General features: G+C 35.3%; 2 protein-coding genes across 3 annotated transcripts in view; one reads left to right on the forward strand and one right to left on the reverse strand.

The window, feature by feature from the left end:
- The window catches only part of LOC134533658 (WD repeat-containing protein 47), a 255,441-nt gene extending 252,515 nt beyond the window's left edge, over nt 1–2,926 (reverse strand). Inside the window, exon 1 of the mRNA XM_063371197.1 lies at nt 2,568–2,926. The gene's annotated coding sequence lies outside the window, so the exon portion shown is untranslated. The remainder of the gene's footprint in view (nt 1–2,567) is intronic.
- LOC134533661 (selenocysteine-specific elongation factor) overlaps nt 2,922–21,182 on the forward strand; it is a 67,767-nt gene continuing 49,506 nt past the window's right edge. The window contains exon 1 of one of the 2 annotated variants that reach the window (XM_063371200.1): nt 2,922–3,589. In XM_063371200.1, the coding sequence (XP_063227270.1) occupies nt 3,304–3,589 (286 nt within the window). In that variant the 5' untranslated portion in view covers nt 2,922–3,303. The remainder of the gene's footprint in view (nt 3,590–21,182) is intronic. The other variant, XM_063371201.1, reaches the window with a different exon arrangement.

Consider the following 21,182-nt stretch of genomic DNA (forward strand, 5'->3'; position numbering starts at 1 on the left):
TGGTAGAAACCTGAAGTGCTTCATTTCTTGACAAACTATGGAATATGAAATTAATTCCATTACAAAAGCTGTACAAATATCACTTCACACAAGAGATTCTATTTCATGTGTATATGGTGGTAAATTATGGCTGGCAGAGGTTAATGACATTAGTGATATAAATAAATATGTGCTTGAAACAATTTATCGTTCTGCCAACAAGAATAGTTTTTAAGAAAAAGCAGAAAGACCATACTTGGGTGCCCATGAACAATATTTTAAGAAATCTAAGTGCCTTAGAACTTGAAACAACTACTGGAAGGACACATAATATTTCCCCAAAACTAAGTGAAGAAATATCAAAACTTCTTAAAGAATCAATTTATCAAGTTAGAATGATAAACATGATCAAGTGTTATATATGTGTTTTATAAAATAGTGACTTAAGATAGGTACTTCCATATCATGTGAAATCTGAAGTAACCATGAAACATATTCAAATTATTCAAATTCACTAAACATTTAAAGTTTGCAAAAGCTACTTTTCATGTAAAAAAAAAAAGGTATGTTCATATGTAATACCTACATAATATTAGTTGAGATCATATTATAATTTATAAATGATAATAATACATAGTCAAATCAATTATTCATAATTCTCAGCCAAAAATTATGTTTTTATAGAAATTTTAAGGTCCTTTAACTTCTCTAGCAGATATTTATCTAAAAGATGAAATTTTTACAGCAATATAAAGGGTTTATCTGTAAAAATTTCAGGTTTTTAAACTCGTTCCAACTAAGCTATAAGATGTCAAAATCAGGTTTTTTTTTTATTTTCTGATTTTGAAAGCTTGTAACTCTTAAAAGAAGCAAATCTTAAAGTTGTAATTTTTTATAAATACAATGCATTAAAGTAGCTACTCGTAAAAGTAATATGGAGAATATATTTCTTTTGTGAATGATTTGCCTTTGAAAATGGAAAATTTGTTTTAATTTTTTAAAGTCAAATGTTTAGGTTGATTTTTGCTATTTGAGATAAAATTTTCCTTAAATGTGTACTGGAGAAATAAAGGCTGTATCTTTCTGAATAAACTGGTTTCTGTTTCATCAACCTCGGGTTCACCAGTTCTGAGTAACACTAGTTAACGCAAACCCTTACAAACGCAAAAATTCAGTATGTTTTGTAAAACTCAAATGGCTGCCATCAGAATTCAGAAAAAAATAAAAATTTTAATTAGCCTTTTTGGACTCTCTAATCATGTAGGAATCAACAAACAAAATATCATATGATTATAAAATGGTCAAGCAAGCACCTCTGGATAACTCGACATGGAACGACCCTGATATAAAAATTAATTATGATCTTAAGTTGATTACAAATGAAAAACATTTCCACACAAAACCTGACCATTTGTTTGAATTGTGATATTTGAGTTTTTGTTATGTCCAGGATCTTTTGACGTACTAAATAAAAACAGCAAGTTATGTACCACATGATCAATATGTACAGGGCAGCGGCAGAATATTGGAGGGGACTATGATCCCTACCCTCCATACCCCTCCCACAACTAAAAATAGGTATCTTCAGAGACATCCAAAATGCATTAAAATAAGGGTTTATTACTTGTATAGATGTCTAATTTTAGATGCCCCCTTTAACTGGGAGGTACCTATTTCAAACTCACCACCCAAAACCCTTCTGTTATCCACCCCCACCCCAACTCCCTCTATTCCCTCAAAAATCACCCCTCCCAATATGTTCCCGCTGATACAGGCATATAAATTTCTGGCCTTTTATAACACTAACTTACTAGATCTAAAAATAAGTAGCCTAAATGCTGAAAGTGTTCCTGGAAAATAAGTTAAATAATAACTACAGTGAAAGCTTGGTATAGTAAGCTAAATAAATAATATGTAACATTTTTGTTAAAATACGAAAATTATATAAAAAAAATGTATTTGTTTACACTTAAAGCCTTTCACTTAAATAATTTCCTTACATGTTCCCGGAGCTCCTACATAAAAAAATACTTAACTACGCTATTCCTAGTTAACTATAAAATAAAAATTATTTTACAAGTTTTTAAAGTAATAATTGATTCTTTCAATGTTACGTATACTCTACCTACGAGCGCTTTTCAAATCGGCGACGTATGTCTACCGGCAAGAACGTTAAGTTCGTTAACTTGCACCTGCCTTACTTCACTTGCAGATCGGACAGCCCTTGTGATATCAATTTCAGAGTCTGCACTACAAACGTATTCCGACAAGGCCTTAGATTTTTTCCCGAATTAATTATTCATACCCACTGGAGAGAAATTGCAGCAAACTATTCTATGACATTGATAGGTAACAGAGTAAGTAAGCCCTCAGTTATTTTGATTTTAGGTTAAGCCACATCAAAAATGTAATGAACTAGAGTGGACGTTCAACTCATCCACGAATGTTACAGTTAAACAACTAAAAAACAAAAAACCAAAAAACATTCTACTCGTGGTTCAACGAAATTAAAAAGGAGCAACAAGTAAGTTTACACCTAAACCAGTAAGAGCATTCTCAAGAATCTCACTACGTGTTTTAACACTCACCACACAGTTCTTCAAAAATATAGTAAACATTCAATTAATACGCATGGATAATCTTTAACTAAAACAGGTACGAAACAGAGGTTTCAATTAATTGCACAATATCAACTCAATTTAAACTGCACGCAATATCGCCCACGCCTTGACAAACTACGGAACTAATAACACACATTAAATTGTACGAAACTGAACGTCAAGACTCATAGATCGTTGACCGTAAATAAACAATGTGTCGTCTACATTTTATTTTGACGTGTCCTGCCCGTACCGAGCCAAACCACAACAGCTTTAATAAATAAATAAATGACGATCTTAGCCTAATCATTGACGCCAATGTTTCAGAACAAAACACACTTTAAACTCCTGGATGTGTCAGAAATGCGTAAGCCCGTTTATAACTTAAACTGCTTTTAGAAAACTAATGTTCTTGTAACATGTACTCAATTTAACGAAAGATTGATTAAAATTTGATCTATTTCAGAACATAATAATATGTAATAAAATAATTTGTTTAACAATAAACGAGCCTTTTTTTTTGTTACTATTTTGTACAATATAACAACAACCATACCTCTGCGATTCGAGTGTTTACGAAATCCTACTCATAATTTTAGACTGTCAAAAATTTAAAAAAATAAAGTTGTATTTGATTATTTGGTGTTTTGAGGGTATTTTTAGATCATTAACTGTTTCGTAACTGCGTGATCACTGACGGGTTTACATTTAGTTCAGATGTGAAATGGATGAAATAAACACGGACGACTTGTTCAACTTCAACGTGGGTATTCTGGGGCACGTGGACAGCGGAAAGACGTGCTTGGCCCGGGCCGTGAGCACGACGGCCAGCACGGCCTCCTTCGACAAGAACCCGCAGTCCCAGGAGCGCGGAATCACCCTGGACCTGGGCTTCAGCTCGGCCGTGCTGGAGGTGCCTCGGCACTTGGCCGACAGCGGGAAGAAGTACGTCCAGTACACCTTCGTCGACTGCCCGGGCCACGCGTCTCTGATTCGTACCATCATTGGAGGTAATCACCTTGAACCTGTGGAGCCAAGATTACAGTGCTGTCCAGGTTTCACGTTGTACCTACAGGCTGGGCACAAAGTCCCATGACCCCCCTACTAACATGTTAAATGGTGAATATGTTGAACCAATACACAGTACCACCAATACATATACACCAGTTTTGTCTTTAACTGTCCACAACATCTGTTTGCATCCCGTCATTCTCCGAACACAAAAGAATTCGGCGCCACGTTCTGTGCGACATTTTGCGCAGCATCGCTGGAGTAACCCTTTGAAAAGCCTGCCTCACGGCCTCCTTCAAGTCATCAACATTTGCATACCGCTGCTCAGCAACAATGTCTTTGATGAACCCCCAGAAAATTGTTACATGTTGTGAGGTCGGGGCTACGGGATTGCCAGACAAGTGGAGCTGGTAATGCAGGTGATCCACGGCCGATCCAGCGTTCTGGAAACACCTCATTAAGATATTCACGCACTGAAATGGCATAATGGGGAGGCACACCATCTTGTTGAAACCAGCGATCCTCTCTAATACCTTTGTCATCCAACAGGGGTATGAACCAGGTTCGTAACATCTACTTAAGAGTAATGATGTTGGTTTACGGTTCCTTCAAAGAAATATGGACCGTAAATCTGTTTGCTATCCAATGCAGCCCATATCATTAGAAAAGGGGGGGTAACGGGACTTTGTATGATTGGGGGTGTGTTGTTCACCTCGGAGAAAGGGAAGATCTCACTCCAGGCACATGCTATTGTTGGGTTATCGCCTAGGTTAGTGTGTTCTCGAGCACTACAAATGTTACTCTATTTACCCATTAAGCAAATACTCCGATATCACGGCTTTTTATAACGGAAAGAAAAAAATCCGAAAAACTTGGTTTTCACACATTACACACGTCCCGGTAAATATGTAGTTGGGCGGTATTTGCGAAAAAAAATGTTAAAAATCCGAAAATACTTTTATTAGACGCTCTTCAACTTCCAATTTTCATTAAAAGCGGCTGAGGTAAGAAATTCCAAATACTTTAGGAGATATCAAATTTTTAAATTTCATCATATGTAGTTGAGCGGTATTTGCGAGAAAAAAAATGTTAAAAATCCGAAAATACCTTTAGTAGATGCTCTTCAACTTCCTCTTTTCATTAAAAGCGGCGGAGATAAGAAATTCCAAATACTTTAGGAGATATTGAATTTTTAAATTTCATCACAATTATACCAGTGCATTCATGTGGCATTCCACATTGTTTCTTGTTTACGAGTATCTATTTTTTTATTGGATAATAATGTCACGTGATTGATCGTGATAGGCCAGAATTCAAATGAACCAATACGTGATTATTTAGTTCATTTTATTTTTTTAAAACAGTGTTTAATTACCGCCTCCAACTTAGGCGAGTTTGTAACGTTTCTAATTTTAAAGTCTTATTTTTTATTGTTGCACAAGTAATAAGTAACAAAAAAATTTTACGTGAGTTATTACTGTTCATCCTTTGTCCCGGTTTGTTAGGTCAGGTCAGTTACATTATAAATACTTTAAAACTAAAGAACCATTGAAATAATTTCATATTATTTCTAATGTACGCTTAGTTTCAAAGTATTTATAATGTAACTGACCTGACCTAATCGACCATTTTCATTAATTAGGCATTCACAAACACATGGCAAAATAAAAAAATGTGGCGGTCGAATGATAAACACAGGTCTTGTATGCAAAATAAGAACGGCGATATCTCCTAAAGTATTTGGAATTTCTTATCTCCGCCGCTTTTAATGAAAAGAGGAAGTTGAAGAGCATCTAATAAATGTATTTTCGGACTTTTAACATTTTTTTTCACAAATACCGCTCAACTACATATGATGAATTTTAAAAATTCGATATCTCCTAAAGTATTTGGAATTTCTTACCTCCGCCGCTTTTAATGAAAAGAGGAAGTTGAAGAGCGTCTAATAAAGGTATTTTCGGATTTTTAACATTTTTTTTCGCAAATACCGCCCAACTACATATTTACCCACGTCCCTAAATTTACTCCAAAGGGATGGTTTCGTAATTCCTACTAGTTTGTGAAAAAATAAAATTTTTATTTCTTGCATTACAATGCCTGTGCTTTTATGTTGCCGCAAATATTCATTGTTTACCCACAAAAAATATGAATATATGTTTTCCATGTACCTGAGACGTTCCTGAATTAACCCTGAAAGGAAGGTTTCCTAATTCCTACTGGTTTGTTGAAAAATAACAGTTTACAGTAGATATTACAATACCAGCATTTTCGTGCTGTCACCATATGGGTTTAATAAAAAAAAGTTTTGAGAACTTTAGTCAATGTAGATGTTGTAATAATGAAATTATTTTAAATAACAACTGTATTGTAATTTTAAGGAATTTTTAATTATTATAGTTAATGTTTTTTTTTGTTTTATTAGAATAATTAATTGTATTACAAAGTGTTTGAATTTTCTTATTGCATTCAAAGTACAGCACTATTTTGAGTCATATAACAGATGGGTCTAATGGGAGGCAAAAAATTTGAATAGAATTGTTAACGTTGTTCATTTTCTGTGAGGAATACGTGCTGTTCACTGAAGTAGCTGAAACATTGAATTTTGCAGTATTTCCAAGGAATTCTTTGATTACAGCCATTGTATGTTCTGTGTTTGATATGGCTGGGGTTTCATGTATCCCAATTTATTCCTGGATCCTGAAAGCTTGATCCTGATGGCATGATCCTGTTGGCTTGATACTGTGGTACCTACATGCTTGCTGTTTTAATTCAGTACATCGAAAGGTCCTGATGGCATGATCATATTGGCTTGATCCTTTGGTACATGCTTGCTGTTTTATTTCAGTACGTCAGAAGAATTATGATTGTATGTAAAAAAAATCCTTTTTATTCGACTTACCATCATAATTCATTTTTGTGTGACAATGTTTTTTTTTATGTATGTACCTGTTCTTCTGATGTAGGTACCGAATTAAAACAGCAAGCATCATGTGCCACAGATCAAGCCAACAGGATCATGCCATCAGATCTTTTAACGTAATGAAGAATTAGCATATTTTTAACTCTCCATAGTTAGCTACACTTGTGCTGAAACAAAGATATACACGACCGCTGGTAAACAATGATTGGCGACGGCAGTATGAAAACACAGGTATTGTAATTTAAGCTTCAAACTGTTATTTTTCATGAACCAGTAGGAATTAAGAAACCATGTTTTCAGTGTAAATTTAGGAACATCTCTAGTACTTAACATATTTTCCATTTTTATTTACTTTTTGTTCCCCGAAGCCACGACGTTCAAAGCTGGTATAGTAATGTAAGATATAAACTATTATATTTCACAAACTAGTAGGAATCAAGAAACCATCCCTTCAGGGTAAATTTAAGGATGTGTGTAGTATGTGAAAACCATGCTTTCCGATTATTTTTTTCTTTTCGTTCTTAAAAGCCGCGACGTCCGATAATTCCCAACTCAATAGTGAGCAGAGCCATGAAGTGAAGGAAAATTGTTTTGTAGAAACCCTAAAAATGAGAAAAATTTTGATGGGTTCGTATGGGGATAGCCGTATTCAGTTTTATTACAGTTTTATTAATCACTAATATTTGCATTACTAATAAATAATTGTACTTAAGAATGTCTTAACAGCAATCTCTTGCACTTAAAAATGTTTATTCTCAAGTCACTCAATGTCTGCCAAGTTCCACAGTTCGCACTCCTCACTGGAGCTAGGCTGACAGTGGTTCGCCCCTCACCTCGCGCCTGTCCACACACAGTCTCGCGCCACTCAGTCGCACTCTCACGGTCCCGTCGCTCCTCGTGCTTCTCTCGGTTGGGGGGGGGGGGGGGGGGGGGTCTCTCATCCTCTTCGCAGATGTCGCTTTTCCCTTCACTTGCATAACTCTCCGCACTCTTGGAACTCTTGCCGCGGAGGCCGGCATCGCCCTTTTATACTCGTGGCGTCTTTCTCAGAGGGACGAGAGCGGCTGTGACGTGTCATCCCGGCCGACCCAGCACTCGAACAGTCCAGAAAGGCGACGCTTATTCACACCATTCCTCGCGGGGGGCGGCATCTGTAAGCCCAGAATTCCCAGCCCACTCGTAGTGACAATATCCCGAGGCGGGACGGTGCACGTGAGCGGAGGGAGGGGGTAGCGAGGACCCTTGTAATCAGCCAGACACGCGTGGTATGCCTTAGTCAGTGGCCGTGTGGGCCGCCAGCCAGCTCCAAACCTGGTACGCATCGCGGTCTTGTCTCTCGTGTTCGTAACAATATCCATATGTATAACAAACTTACAAATAGCAAAATAAATGATTGGCCATTAAACATAATTGAATAATTGATCTCGTCAAAATTTTTTTGTTACATCCATCGTTCAAAAAACCTTGTGGTTACAATTTATTTTGGAAAATTGCAAAATAGGTATATTTGAAAAAAAAATTAGGGAAATTTAAAATTTTAGTCACGGAAATTGTAGTACAGACAAGCTTATATACCTGTGCTTTGCTTCAGAAGTCTACAGGCACTCTGCCACTGTTCATCAGGCCCTATAGAAGGCCTCTCTCATGGGAATGCCTTGCTACGCCTTGAACAAAAGAAAACTGTATCTAATTTTGAAAATCAACTTATGAAAAAATAATTATAAGAGCTAAGATAAACTGAAATAAATATGAATCAAGAAGCCGTATTTTAAGGGCCTTCATATTCTCCTGTATCTAACCATTAATGTGTCAATATGATAACAAAGATGATTACAGAGAGACTGGATTACGGAATGACTGACTAGAAATAGGCATCAACAATGCAGTAGCTGTTGCCAGGAGACCAAGAAAGCATTCTAAACAGTGCTGCTGTCGTTGCCATGGAGATCGCACAGAAAACGTAATTGAAAATAGCTTTGTGATACACACGAGAGACGAGCAGACAAACTCTCTCCTTTATTAACACATGTCAGTTTGTGTGCACACCCTGTTGAAGATGCATTTTCAATTTCAGTTAGACTCCAAGACACTTTAGGATCAGGAAAATTTTTGTGTAAAAATCATTTAAAATGAGGAACTGATAAAAAAGTGCTTGAAGTAGAATGATAACCCATACACAGAAGTTTAGGATGGAAAATTAACTACATAATTAATTCAGAAAGTATGGTAACGTATCTTAGTTGCAGGTTAACATGGACTTGTGCCACTCTGCTTCTTGCAGAGGAGTGCTCAAGCGTGAATGGAACACCTATCTGCCTACAGCTTTTCACCCTTTGTATTAAGTAATTTATTTAATAAAAAAGAGACAAACTAAAGATAAAATTTGTTAAGGTGCCACTCGTGGCGGCACCTCTTGATACGGGGGCCGTAGTCTCTGATATTTACTGACTGAATTTTAATGCGTGCTCGGGTTTTATGGGCGCCACCGTGCCACGTGCACGGACCGATGTGAGACTCTGACGTCGCCCATGTGAGGCGTGATTTTAATTTCCCCCTGAATACACCTAGCATGAATCCCTGCCCGCTCTCAGCGTCGGGCACGCTATTACCTACGGAGTGGGCTCTCAGGCGTCCCACACGCCGTCACACTCCACGTGGTCGAACAGATATAAATAAGAAAATAATACATTAGATTTACACACCTGATTATTCGGCGAATGCAACTTACACACGTACACGATTGAAACTGTTTAAAACGCCCGCGGCACGAATCGGTTTAGGTATGAAGACCCCCACGTGGTCACATCTCACATTCCGCAATACAAAAGATAAAAGACCGTTACTGGTCGTAAGACAATTAGTTATACAGTCCCCCGACCGAGAGGAGCTCCGAGGACAAAAAGAAAACGATTTATACGGAATTAAATGGAAACAGAATTACTTGGCGGTGAAACAAACGGTGAGGTCCCCGGAGTGCTGGCGCGTCTACTCTCGGTCGTTGATGGCGGCGGACTGGGATGAGATCATGGCTCGGCTCGACTAACATGGCGTCCTCCCGCCGAAACAATTGCAGTTAAAAGATATTTGCGAATTTGTGCCACAGGAAATAAATTAACATGACAAGAATTATTTAAATATTACGTGACAATTTTTGAATAAAGAGAAAAGATTGTACAAATTATAATTATTAAGATTTAAATTTAATTATTGTCTGGCTTCGGGTTTCCTCGGGAATGTCCGGAAACGCTATGATATTTTAATACATTATTTTAAAATAAAGTACATAAAACCCTCCCGGCCGATCTGCCGTCACGTTGCACTTAGGGAATATAAAAACAAATAACACAATTATATTTACTTATGTTTTAGGGGTGCGGCGCACTGACTCGACAGCGCCCTCTTGCCGGGCGAACACACACGCACGCACACGTACGCACGCTTAGGCGGGAGGTTTGAATGGAGGGTGGGTGGTGTTTGGGTGGTGGCATATCGGACTTAAAAGGGGCCGCAGGCCCGGACGATGTCAAATTGCTGCATGTAGATGTTGTGCCCCTGTACTTGCTCTGATTGATATCTGGGGAAACAGTTTTGAATTCTTTCACTTCATTGGGTTGATAATTTTTAAAGAGCTTTAACTACAACATTGTTAATAATGTTTCATCAATATTTAGGTCTACTGACTCAATCCAACCATGACCTTCATTCATACATTCATAAACCCATTTCAACTAGTAAGTTTTCAATCTTAGTTTTAAATTAAAAACACACAGTAAATGTGTAAAAAATATTAAAGTCCTGAAATGAAATTTTTATACTATTGATGTTTTTGATTATTTATTTATTCATTTATTTGTTTGTTGTGTTAATTGCATTATTTTATTTCTAGTAATACTTAAAACATTTAATAGAGGGGATCAAATGAAGTTCAATGATTTGTGGGTATAAATAATAAAAAAGAGAGTATTAATTTACAAAAATATAAAAATCGCTAGGTTATAAGAATTTATGATAGGACTACAATTTTTTATTAAAATTTATTGCTTCTTGTAAATATTCAACAAAAAAAATTTGAATATAAAAATAATTAAATTAGTAAAAAGGTTACATGAGGGAATCGTAGCAAATCTCCCCCCTTAAAAATATTTTTAATTCTGTCCAATATAATGCTGAAATTTAACTTGACGTGGGATAATTACATAAACAATAATTTATATCAAACACTTAAAGCCACAAAAGATTTTGAAAAAGACAGAATTAAAAGGGGGGAAAAAAAATGTAAAGTACGTACTAAAAATAGTTAGGATTGGATGTTATTTAATAACTTTTATTTTTATTCCCTTCATTTTATTAATTTTGTTATTATAAACAGTATTTTACTTTGATCTGTAAGCCGTATCTACGAAAAATTTAGTTTACTGTATTGTGTATAAGGGTTATATTGCAGATGTATTACATGAAAAGTAATTTTCACAAATGTGTAATTTTCATATAAGTAAGTTCTTGATAATAGGAATTTAGAAACATTTGTGTGTAACATTACATTGCTATCTGTTGCGTCATGCCAAGGAGATGCGTGAAAAAACAACTGACTGTATGCTGTATTATTATGTGACTGAAGTGTATTTCCAGTGATTGTCCTGCGACAAGATGAAGTGATATGCCACTCACGCTGTGATGTCTACAGTGTCTAACATTGTGTCAGATGTACAGATCAGTATGTTAGTAAACAATTTTGGTGGTCGCAACAAAACTGAACCTAACTTGGAAAAATAAATGTATTATTGTATTGGTACACATATGTTGCTACAAGATCAGCTGAGCTAATTGTGCTCCGAGTCTAACTAACGTTGTGTGGACTAGCTGTCCTGATCGTAGACCTACTGCAAGTGTTACGTACCCGCCGACCAACCGTGTGTGTCCTAAGCTTCAGCATTAGGAGTGCAATCTACAAGCAACAAAACACTGAATATCACTACAAAGCAGCATGCAAATCTTATTTACTAAGTTACCTGGGTTCGGATGTCCAAGATATGTTGTGTAAACACTTCACTGTGTAATGTGAAATTATATTTGTAATTTATCAAGAGATAAAAAAATTTTAATTGAAAAATTTGTGTATGATAAATTTTCAGATATATGAACACTACTGAGAAATGAAATACCTGCAATGAAATTTCTTCGTTTCCAAGTTTTATTGACAAGACTCATGCCCTATACAGGTGTGTTATGTGTCATCGCACACATTTGTTTTGTTTTGTTTGAGTCACGAAGTTGATGGGAAGAGCACACTATACTCTGTGGGTCTCTTGTTGCTGAAACAAAACAGTATCTCACCTTTTTGTCGCGGGATTTTATATACACTGCACCTAGAGACGATACACATACGAACGTGACAAAACATTACTGCTGCAAAACACTATGTAGCACAGAGTTATGGTCAGTAACTATTAGGGCCTAAATGACGGACCAAGGGTGATATGAGGATGATACAGCACACTAAAGCCAGCGTCTGCGATATGTATTTTCCACACAGTGAGAAGTGAATGATATTGGAAATGTGAGCTGTGTAAGAGAGAGCCAACAAGTATTAGAGTGCCATGTTTGAGCGGTGTGTAGAACTACTCATCTGGTTTTAGCTAACAAGATACCAGCTGTTGCTAGGAAAAAAAGAATGAAAACACACTCTTAGAAGAAAAAAAATTGGTTGTCTGTAAAGTCAGTTTACGGATGATAGTTTAACGTGACAACGTCATAACAAAACATTGATGAAATTATTGCATACTTTGATGAATAAAATTGAATCATTTTTATTGAATTATCACTAATTTGTATGGATACAAAGGAGAAGTAAAATTAAATCTACAATTTAATTGATAAATTTACTTTTGTTTGCCCTCATTAATTCAAATATGTTTATTACTTAAACGAAGAGATTATTTTAACTATAACTTTTATACATGTTTGCTATTTAACTTCTTCCAATCTGTTAAGGATAGGACGATGATAGGAAAAGTAGGAAACGAATGGGAGTGTTTCAAGTTTAATGTGCCTCGAAAAAGTCCAATCGAGTGGAAGAGAGATAGATGTGGCGCAAGCGTACAATGAGCAAAACGGGACACAGCATAACGGGACAATGTGCGTAACGGGACACTTTTTCAAGCATGCAGCCGGCGTTCATCGATTTATTAGATGTCACGTCAAAAAGAAAAACCACGAACTTGACCTACTTATTCTAGCAGGAAGTAAGAAAAGAGAAAAATTAAGTGACCAGCTCACCTCTGCAAACAAATCAGTATTTTTAAGCAGGTGCTAAAAAGTCTAGCAAAAAGGAAAAAGCAAACCAACTTGAACTGGTACAAAAACATTGTACATAATTGTTAACTGTAACTCGGTGTTTTAAATAATCTTGTGATGTTTTGAGAATGTTATACATTATGAATATCAAATAATATGAAAATATTGATGATAAGATAATGTATTGTACACTACTGTTAGTGCACAATGAAATATGATTTAAGTGAAACAGATAATGAACAGATGTGGTCTGTTGTCATAAATGACATGTTAGTATATATCAAACAACACATTTGGTATTTTAATTTTTAAATATTTATATTTAAAATTAAATGTCAAACAAAATGCATTTGGCTTATAATATTAATTTAACATTGAGGTTAAGTTATTTAATTGCTTTCTCTCATTTAAGTATAAATTGATGTTTATGGCCTGAGTGATCAGCGGCAAGAACTGAAGATTTTGTGTATGCAGATGACCCCGTGTACAAGTGTGTAGGTAGACACATGACTATTAAACAGTGAATAGTGAGTTTAACCCTAAACACCTATACTGTCTGTGCGATAGTAAACAAGTCGGTTCGCTACGATTGTGCACCTATCATGGAACCCAATCCAACGTGAAGTGCTCCGCCACATCACGTCAATCAGCCACGCCTGTCGCTGCCAGGGGCCACCTCGCGCCTTGAGGCACAATCTCCACTGAAGTTCAAGTTCACTAAAGTAGCTTTGTGCCTGAACCTATCACTGATTGGCTGAATAAAAAATTCTTGCTGAGAAAAGAATGGCAAATAGTCTGGAAGTAATGGTTGAAAATAACTTAATATCTGGTTTGTCAGTGACAGTATGAAAGAAGAATATAAGAGTAGTAACCCATCTTGTTTCAAGAAAATGTTATCTTTTCAAAGACGTGAAACACCATTGGATGAATTTCGGACTGGAATAATTCACATTTCCAATTAATCATTTTCAAATTTGATGGAATTTGTGAAAATGGGTTTTGATAATGTCTCATGGAAATGCATTTCTGTAACATGGCTTTTCTGTGAACATTGAATGTATTTTGGGAAATCAGGAAGAAAATGTTTGGTGAGACAGTGATAAATGCAGAAGTAGTTCACAAATCCCTTGCTGCAAGCAGCATGAAATGCCGTTGCTCATTAGTCATTATGCATGGAGGAAAAAATAAAAATTGACCAATTGCAATTAATTGTAGCAAGAGAGAAGAAATCCCATACCTTCTAGAAAGATGAGGGAGCTAAAAACAAACTTTTGCAAACTTGTAATTTTTTAGGAATATATTTTCTTAAGCAATATATTGTGTGTACATAAGTCATATACACGTAACTGAAGATTCCATTTCTTGGAAGTGAGTGACTGAAATAGTACTAAATTTTGTGATAACGAAATGTACAACTACAAAAAATGTGAGAAATATTTGGATGCTTTAAAGATTACTTTTAAAATTTTAATTTGCTGAAAATGGAGCTCATCAGTTTAAAAAATAGGTATGTCCCAAAATAAACTTAACAGTTTTAACTCTTCAATTTATCAATTTTTTACAAAATAAAGATGTTTGTTTTACTCCTAATGTCATCTTGGAATGTCTTACTTGAATATGTATGTTTACACGAAGCATTCCTATGAGATTAAAAATGAGAAATTTTTATGGTTTTGCTGTAGGTAGTTTATATATAACATCAATAAAGAAACTAGTTTGTTAAATTTAATAAATTGTCTAACTTTTTTTTTCAGTGGGACTTGTTTTTAAATAATCAAAATCTGGAATTTTTAAATTCAGACCCTTTAAAACCTGGAAATAACCAGGAATTTATAATTCCACATACAGTAGACACCCTGTTACTCATGTGTCGAATGGTGCAGTCTTCGATTTTAAACACGTTGTATTAAAAGGGCTGGTGAAACTTTTGCTCTAAATAAACGTAATTTGGCGTAATTTACATGTCCATTCGCCATGAAGTATGGAATCATAAGTTTTACAACATTAAGATGCACCTTCCAGTCACCTGTTTTCTGTCACCAAATATTTACGAACATGAGTCACCATTTATATGCAATGAATCCATAACTTGGATGTAGCACCACATTCTTTTGACTTTTAAAATTCTTTGTTGATAAATTTAGTGGTGAAGCCAATAGTATTGGTGTTTATGCAAATAATTTCTCTAGTAATGTGTGAAATACTGAAGTCCTTTAGTAGGTTTTCAATTCCTTTCTTTTCTCCTTTTCTCTGGGATTCATGTCAGTGTTATCCAAAACCATAGTACATAAGGCAGTAGCCGCCAAATGGTTGATCGTGATCACACAAGAGAGGGGAGGGAAGGGGAGGAATCCCAACTATCTAAGGATGTTGCTTTCTACTTGAAAACCCTCTTAAAACTTCACCAACACAAACTGGAAAACATATTTCTATTAATATAATATGTAGGAACTACCAGTTTGTTTGTGCTTGAAAAATATTTTTTTTTGTTGTAATTTTTCTGTGTTATTCACCTAAATTTTAAAATATTGCTTTATCATGGAAATAGTCTCAGTTCATTAAGAAACAAGTAAACTATACAGACCTGCCAACTCTCACGATTTTGGTGTGAGGCTCACGATTTTAAGGTCCATCTCACGCCCTCACGCCAAAATAGTGTTTCCTCACGATTTTTTGGGGCCCCAAGATTTTGTTTGTAAAAGTTACAAAACAAGTTTTACGAAAGCTTACAGTAACCCGTTTCCATGAATACTCGAGTCACGTAAAGGAAGCAATTTTGCGTTTTGTAGCATGTGCCGTGCTGATTTTTCTATCTCGCATAGTGGAAGAGGAGACATTGTGAAACATGTCGCTACAAAAAAACACAACTAACACGTGAAGTGTATTGCTTCCAATAAAAAAATTAATTTTGCTGTGAACAGTGATAATAGTGTTACACGAGCAGAATGTTATTTTACATCTTTTTTAGTTGCGGCCCTGCTTGATCACTACACGACAGCGCTAAATTATGTTCAACTATATTAAATCTGCAACCTATAATTTGTTGAAATAAATTTTGAAGCAGAGACCATGTAACATATTTACAGGTATGTCACTTAAATTTAAAGATTCTCATTTGTTGTTTTTTATTTCTAACTTGTATTTATGGGCCTGAAAATTGTTATCGAGGACCTCATGATTTTTTTAATTTGAATGTTGGCAGGTCTGAATTATAGTTGACAATACCTCACTCTACCTAAAATGTATAAATTGTTTTGCAAAATACCACCCTCCCTTTTTTTTCCCAACCCATCAAGAGGTGCAGTTGTCTCCCCCAAATTTGGCCAGACACTGTAGATCTCAATTCCTACTACTAAAACCAATTTAGACCAAAGTTTCATGAACATAAAAATTATGTTATTTAATTTAGTCAATTTGGGTCTTATTTTTCCTGAACTAACATGGAATCAGTTCTAGCCATTAGTCCTGTAGTCAAAGATCAGTGCAGTATTTTTTTGTGCAACTGTGGTCTATAACTGGCCCGATTCCCTTACCAAAAAAAACCTTCATTGGCAGATAGAAGAACTTTTGAATTTTTTTTCCTATTTTCAGTTTAATGTATTCATAATATTTTGTCAAGAACTGATGAAAATGCTGCACTTTTGGAGGTTTTATATTACCAAATGTAACAAGAATATAAACATTTCTTTCAATACACAGTGTAGAATAAAAATTATTTTTATTTAGTTAATTCGTAAATACTTATATAACTCTAGGTTCCTTTTTTAACTTTATTATATTTATTTAGTTTTTTCAATTGAATTAAATAAAATTACAATGGGAGAGTTAGGGCATTTTATTTGAAATAAAATAAAATTTCATCTTAAAAATAACTTTAATGTTGATACTTAAACTTAAGCTACATTTTAGTAATAAAATTTCCTCATTAAAGTTTTTAACCTAGTCAGGATTTCAATAAACAGTGCCAACTTATTATTTATGTATTTATTTATTTATTTATTTTCATTGGTAAAATGTCCACGACAGTTAGCACTTTTATGGTGGGTACGACAAAAAAGCAGAGAAAACAAGTACTTAACACATACACAATAGGTACAGGCACTGCTGGCAGGCTGGCACTACGCACAGGTGGGCGTTACCCGCAGGTACACTACTGTGCAGATATGCACCCCCTGTAGTCAGCCACAGTGATAAGCAGGCACAGTACACAAGCAGTGACCTCAAAACACATATACATTAAGGCCCCCGCCTACCTGGGAACACACGCGGTGTGCAGAACTTAAGGAAACACAACGCGATTTCAAAACTACTCAAGATATTCAAGTGGGGTCAGCTTACGAAAAGCATTTAAGAGTTCGCAGAGAGCCGAAAAGTACTTTTTAATTTGGTTTAAGTTATTAAATTGTATTTTTAGAAGAGTTAAAATGGCTAAAATGCATGTTTTCAGAGTAATTATTAGGCGTAAAACAACCGGTACAGATTCTTGAAAGCACTTAAGGGACTTGCATTACACCTAATGTTCATCTCTCCGCAATATAATATTACGGTCACCGCTCAAATTTCACAGTTGTCCTGTGACGACGAGAAGACTGCGCGCCAGTCCAGGGGAGACACCGCGCTAGAAGCACCAGCTAGTCCCGCCTCGCTGACACACACACCCCCCTGACGAGGCGGACCCCATAACATAGACATTAAAATAAGCAATAAATAATGTATGAAATATGTAAATTAACATAACTAGAACAAGTACTTAATTACAGAACAATTGAAGAATAAGGGTTATAAATAAATTAAAATAAAGCATCTTTATCTGAATTATTAAAGTAAAGTAAAGTAAAGTACAAAACATGGATTTCAGTCGACTATTAAACTGGGTTATCAAGTGAAGCTTTGCAATTAGGTTTTGAACTATAGTATATGTATACAAAAAAGAGAATACAACAGATCCCAACAGTGACTTACAACAACAACAAAAACCAACAAAATACAATCAAAAACACTAGAATACAACAGTAAAATTCCTTATAACAGAATACTAGAAAACAACAGAATGCTTTACAACGGAAACCAAAAGAATAGAATAAATATCAACAGACAACAACAAAAAACCAACAGACCACAATGGAAGGCACTAATTTAGAACTTAAAACAATAGAATACTGTACAGTTGAAGCCAACAAAACACAATATAACAATGGAAGTCACTAATATAAAACAGGTAACAACAAGACTTACTTTCTGCTGAAACCAATAAAATGCAACAGGATACATTTGGAAACTATTGAAAACAGCAGACTCCCAACAAATTTATTTACAAAAAAAACAGAATACAATCAAAACACTAGAATACAAAACCAACCAAAAAATACCTTTCTACAGAAAACAACATAAACAACATAATACAATGAAAAACACTAGAAACAACAGACCCCAAAAAGTGACCTGCATTGTAAAACCACAAAAAACAATAAGATACAATTGAAAACACTAAAATACAATGAACTTATAGAATTCCTTACAACAAAAAACACCAAAAACCAACAGAAAACACTAGAAAACAACAGGTACCAAAATACTTTTTTACAACAGAAACCAACATAATCCATCAGATACAATGGAAAAAATTAAAACCCAATAGAAACTAGCATACTGTTTCACAACAGAATCCAACAGAATACAATGATATTTTTTTGTTTGTAAGCAATTTCTCCCAACAGAAATCACTGAAACCCAATAAACCTATTGTGTTTACAACAGAAACTAACAGGATCAAATAAAATACACTTGATCATACCTGTCACACAACAGGTAACACTGAGATTCCTGTTGGGTTTTGTTGGTTTTTGTTGTAAATTTTTGGTAGGGTAGTGTGAAATCATGGCAGAAACGCTTTTATTAAACAACAGAGTCGGGATTTACATTAACAGGTTGTATATTCTTTCTAATAATAGGAAACATTAACTCTATGTTTTTTTTTTTTTTAAATCTTATGAGTACCTACTGAAATATGTTTCCTATATGAATAACATTATTAGTTTGTGAATCAGAAATGTTGGTAGCACCTACTTAGGAATGTTATATTTTATGCCCTGTTATTAAACGATGTGTTACGTGAATTTTTAAAGTTAATTTTACATTTTTTAATCTGAAAATATTGAACATTAATTTAAATGTACTCCAAATAAATACTGTGAATGGGAGTAGTGTCTTGATTAAAATAGTAGTTGGCAAGAACACTTAACCTGATTGGAAAATGAATTATTTTAATTAACAAACTGTGTTATGGAGAAAAAAAGTGTTTGATTAATGCTGTTTTTTAATATGCTCTGTTTTCTTGTAACAAATTAGGGCGTTACTTCGAGGGGCGGGTGTTACAGCGTTTGTCTAGATAGTCTAGATTTATAAAATTTAAACAGTTTTTTTGACATTGCTATAGCCCTGTGTTTTGGTTATCCGTAGACGCCTTGCCAATCATTACCCCTGATTATATTATAGGGAGTCTACTGTATTAAAAAATAAAAATACCATTTACGAACAATTTCAGGAACTGCAGAAAAGGATGAAACTTTCAGGTGCGCAATTTAAACAGCAAAAGTGAGAAAAAGGAGGTACAGAAAGAAAATCTGGCGGGTTCTTCACTGCAATTTTTAAGCAAACCAGAAAATAAGAAAACAAATTAATTGTCAAGATTTTTTTGAAGGATTTAAAACATTTATCGGCATATTTGGCTTTTTCAGCAATAACTTATTTAATTACTCCAATGATGAATTAACAAAACATTGCAAAAATTTAAATCTGAACCTTAAAGAGGATTCAAGTAGTGAAACATTGATGGTATTGATTTGTTTAGTGAAATCAGTCTAATGATCCACAAACCCTATTGCAATATCTTTTTACTAATGACTTAATTTCAACATTTCCGAACACAGCAATAGCGCTAAGAAATTACTCTCATCGCCGGTTTCAGTTTCATTTCGTGAATGGTCCTTTTCAAAGTTAAAAATTATATAAAAAAACTAGATCAACAATGCACCAGCAAAGATTAAGTCATTTAGCTATAGTTTAAATTGAACATAAATTCTTACACAGCTGGATACAAGAAAATTGATATATTTTGCAAACATAAAAACAAGAAGAGTTCAATTTCTGTAGATAAATATTTAGTAACCAAAAAAACTAATAAATAAAAATAAATAGTTTTTCTTTGTAAGTGTTTTTTTTTCCACACCCTTATGAGACAACACTAAAGAGCCCAACCGGCAACTGTGTGACCTGGCAAGGAAATTCAGCACCAACAGGGAAAACATCTAGCAACAAAGTTTGGAACTAAATTGAGGATGGGAAGGGGAGGAACCCCCCTCCAGACACCTATCAATATCCTCCCTCAAAACAACAGTCTTGAGAAAAATCAATACTTGACAGGGCATCCTGAGTGGTTGGGAAGGGAGGGTGCAGAGGGGGTGCGGTGGTAATGAGTCATACACACATATTGGGATTAGTGGGGTTCTTAATTGTTATAGTTGACAGGAAAGGGGGCAGAGAGGCATAGTAGTGAGTCTTGGTGTTGGAGGAGGGGGCTAGGAGTCATACACATATCAATGAGAAGTTATTGAGATTAATAGGTTCTTCCTTGACAGGTGGCAGGAGTGGGGTGGAGGGCGGACACTAATTATGATTAATGGGCTTTTAATTGGTCCATTGTGTGAAGCCGGAGGTTTAGGTTCATCATGACAGAATAAGTTGAAAACATCTATACAACTTACGATCTAAAGTGCTTCCCAAAGTTGGTATACATCTTTAAAGTTGGGGCTAATCAACATTTATATTGTTAACAATAGAGAAAGTATTGTTACGAGTGGCGAAAATGGGTTTGTAGGAATAGCCTAATTAATTTTTATACAGTTTTATTTACTACTAATATTTACATTTCTAACTAAATCACCACACTTAATGTCTGTTCACAAATCACTCACACTTAAAAATGTATGTTGATAAATAAATAAATATATTTCCAGTCCACAGTTCGCACTCCTCACTGGAGCCAGGCTCGACAGTGGTTCGCCCCTTACCTCGCGCCTGTCCACACACAGTCTCGCGCCACTCAGTCGCACTCTCACGGTCCCGTTGCTCCACATAGCGCCGTTCTCAAAGAGGGTCTCTCGTTCTCCTCGCTGAACTCGCACTTCACTCAACTCGCACTTTCGAAACCGATTTTGTCATGCAAGTGACTAATGTAACTGGATGACAATATTCCGGTGGTATATAAAGTGAAGGAAAATTTACGATTTCTCCAGGAAGTATACAACAGGCTTCACCATACCCATTTTGAGTAAGGTCCTAAGAATTGCTTTCTATTCCAACATTAGGTAACATTCCTG

The sequence above is a fragment of the Bacillus rossius genome, chromosome 7 (assembly GCF_032445375.1).
Source record: "Bacillus rossius redtenbacheri isolate Brsri chromosome 7, Brsri_v3, whole genome shotgun sequence".
Lineage (NCBI taxonomy): Eukaryota > Metazoa > Arthropoda > Insecta > Phasmatodea > Bacillidae > Bacillus > Bacillus rossius.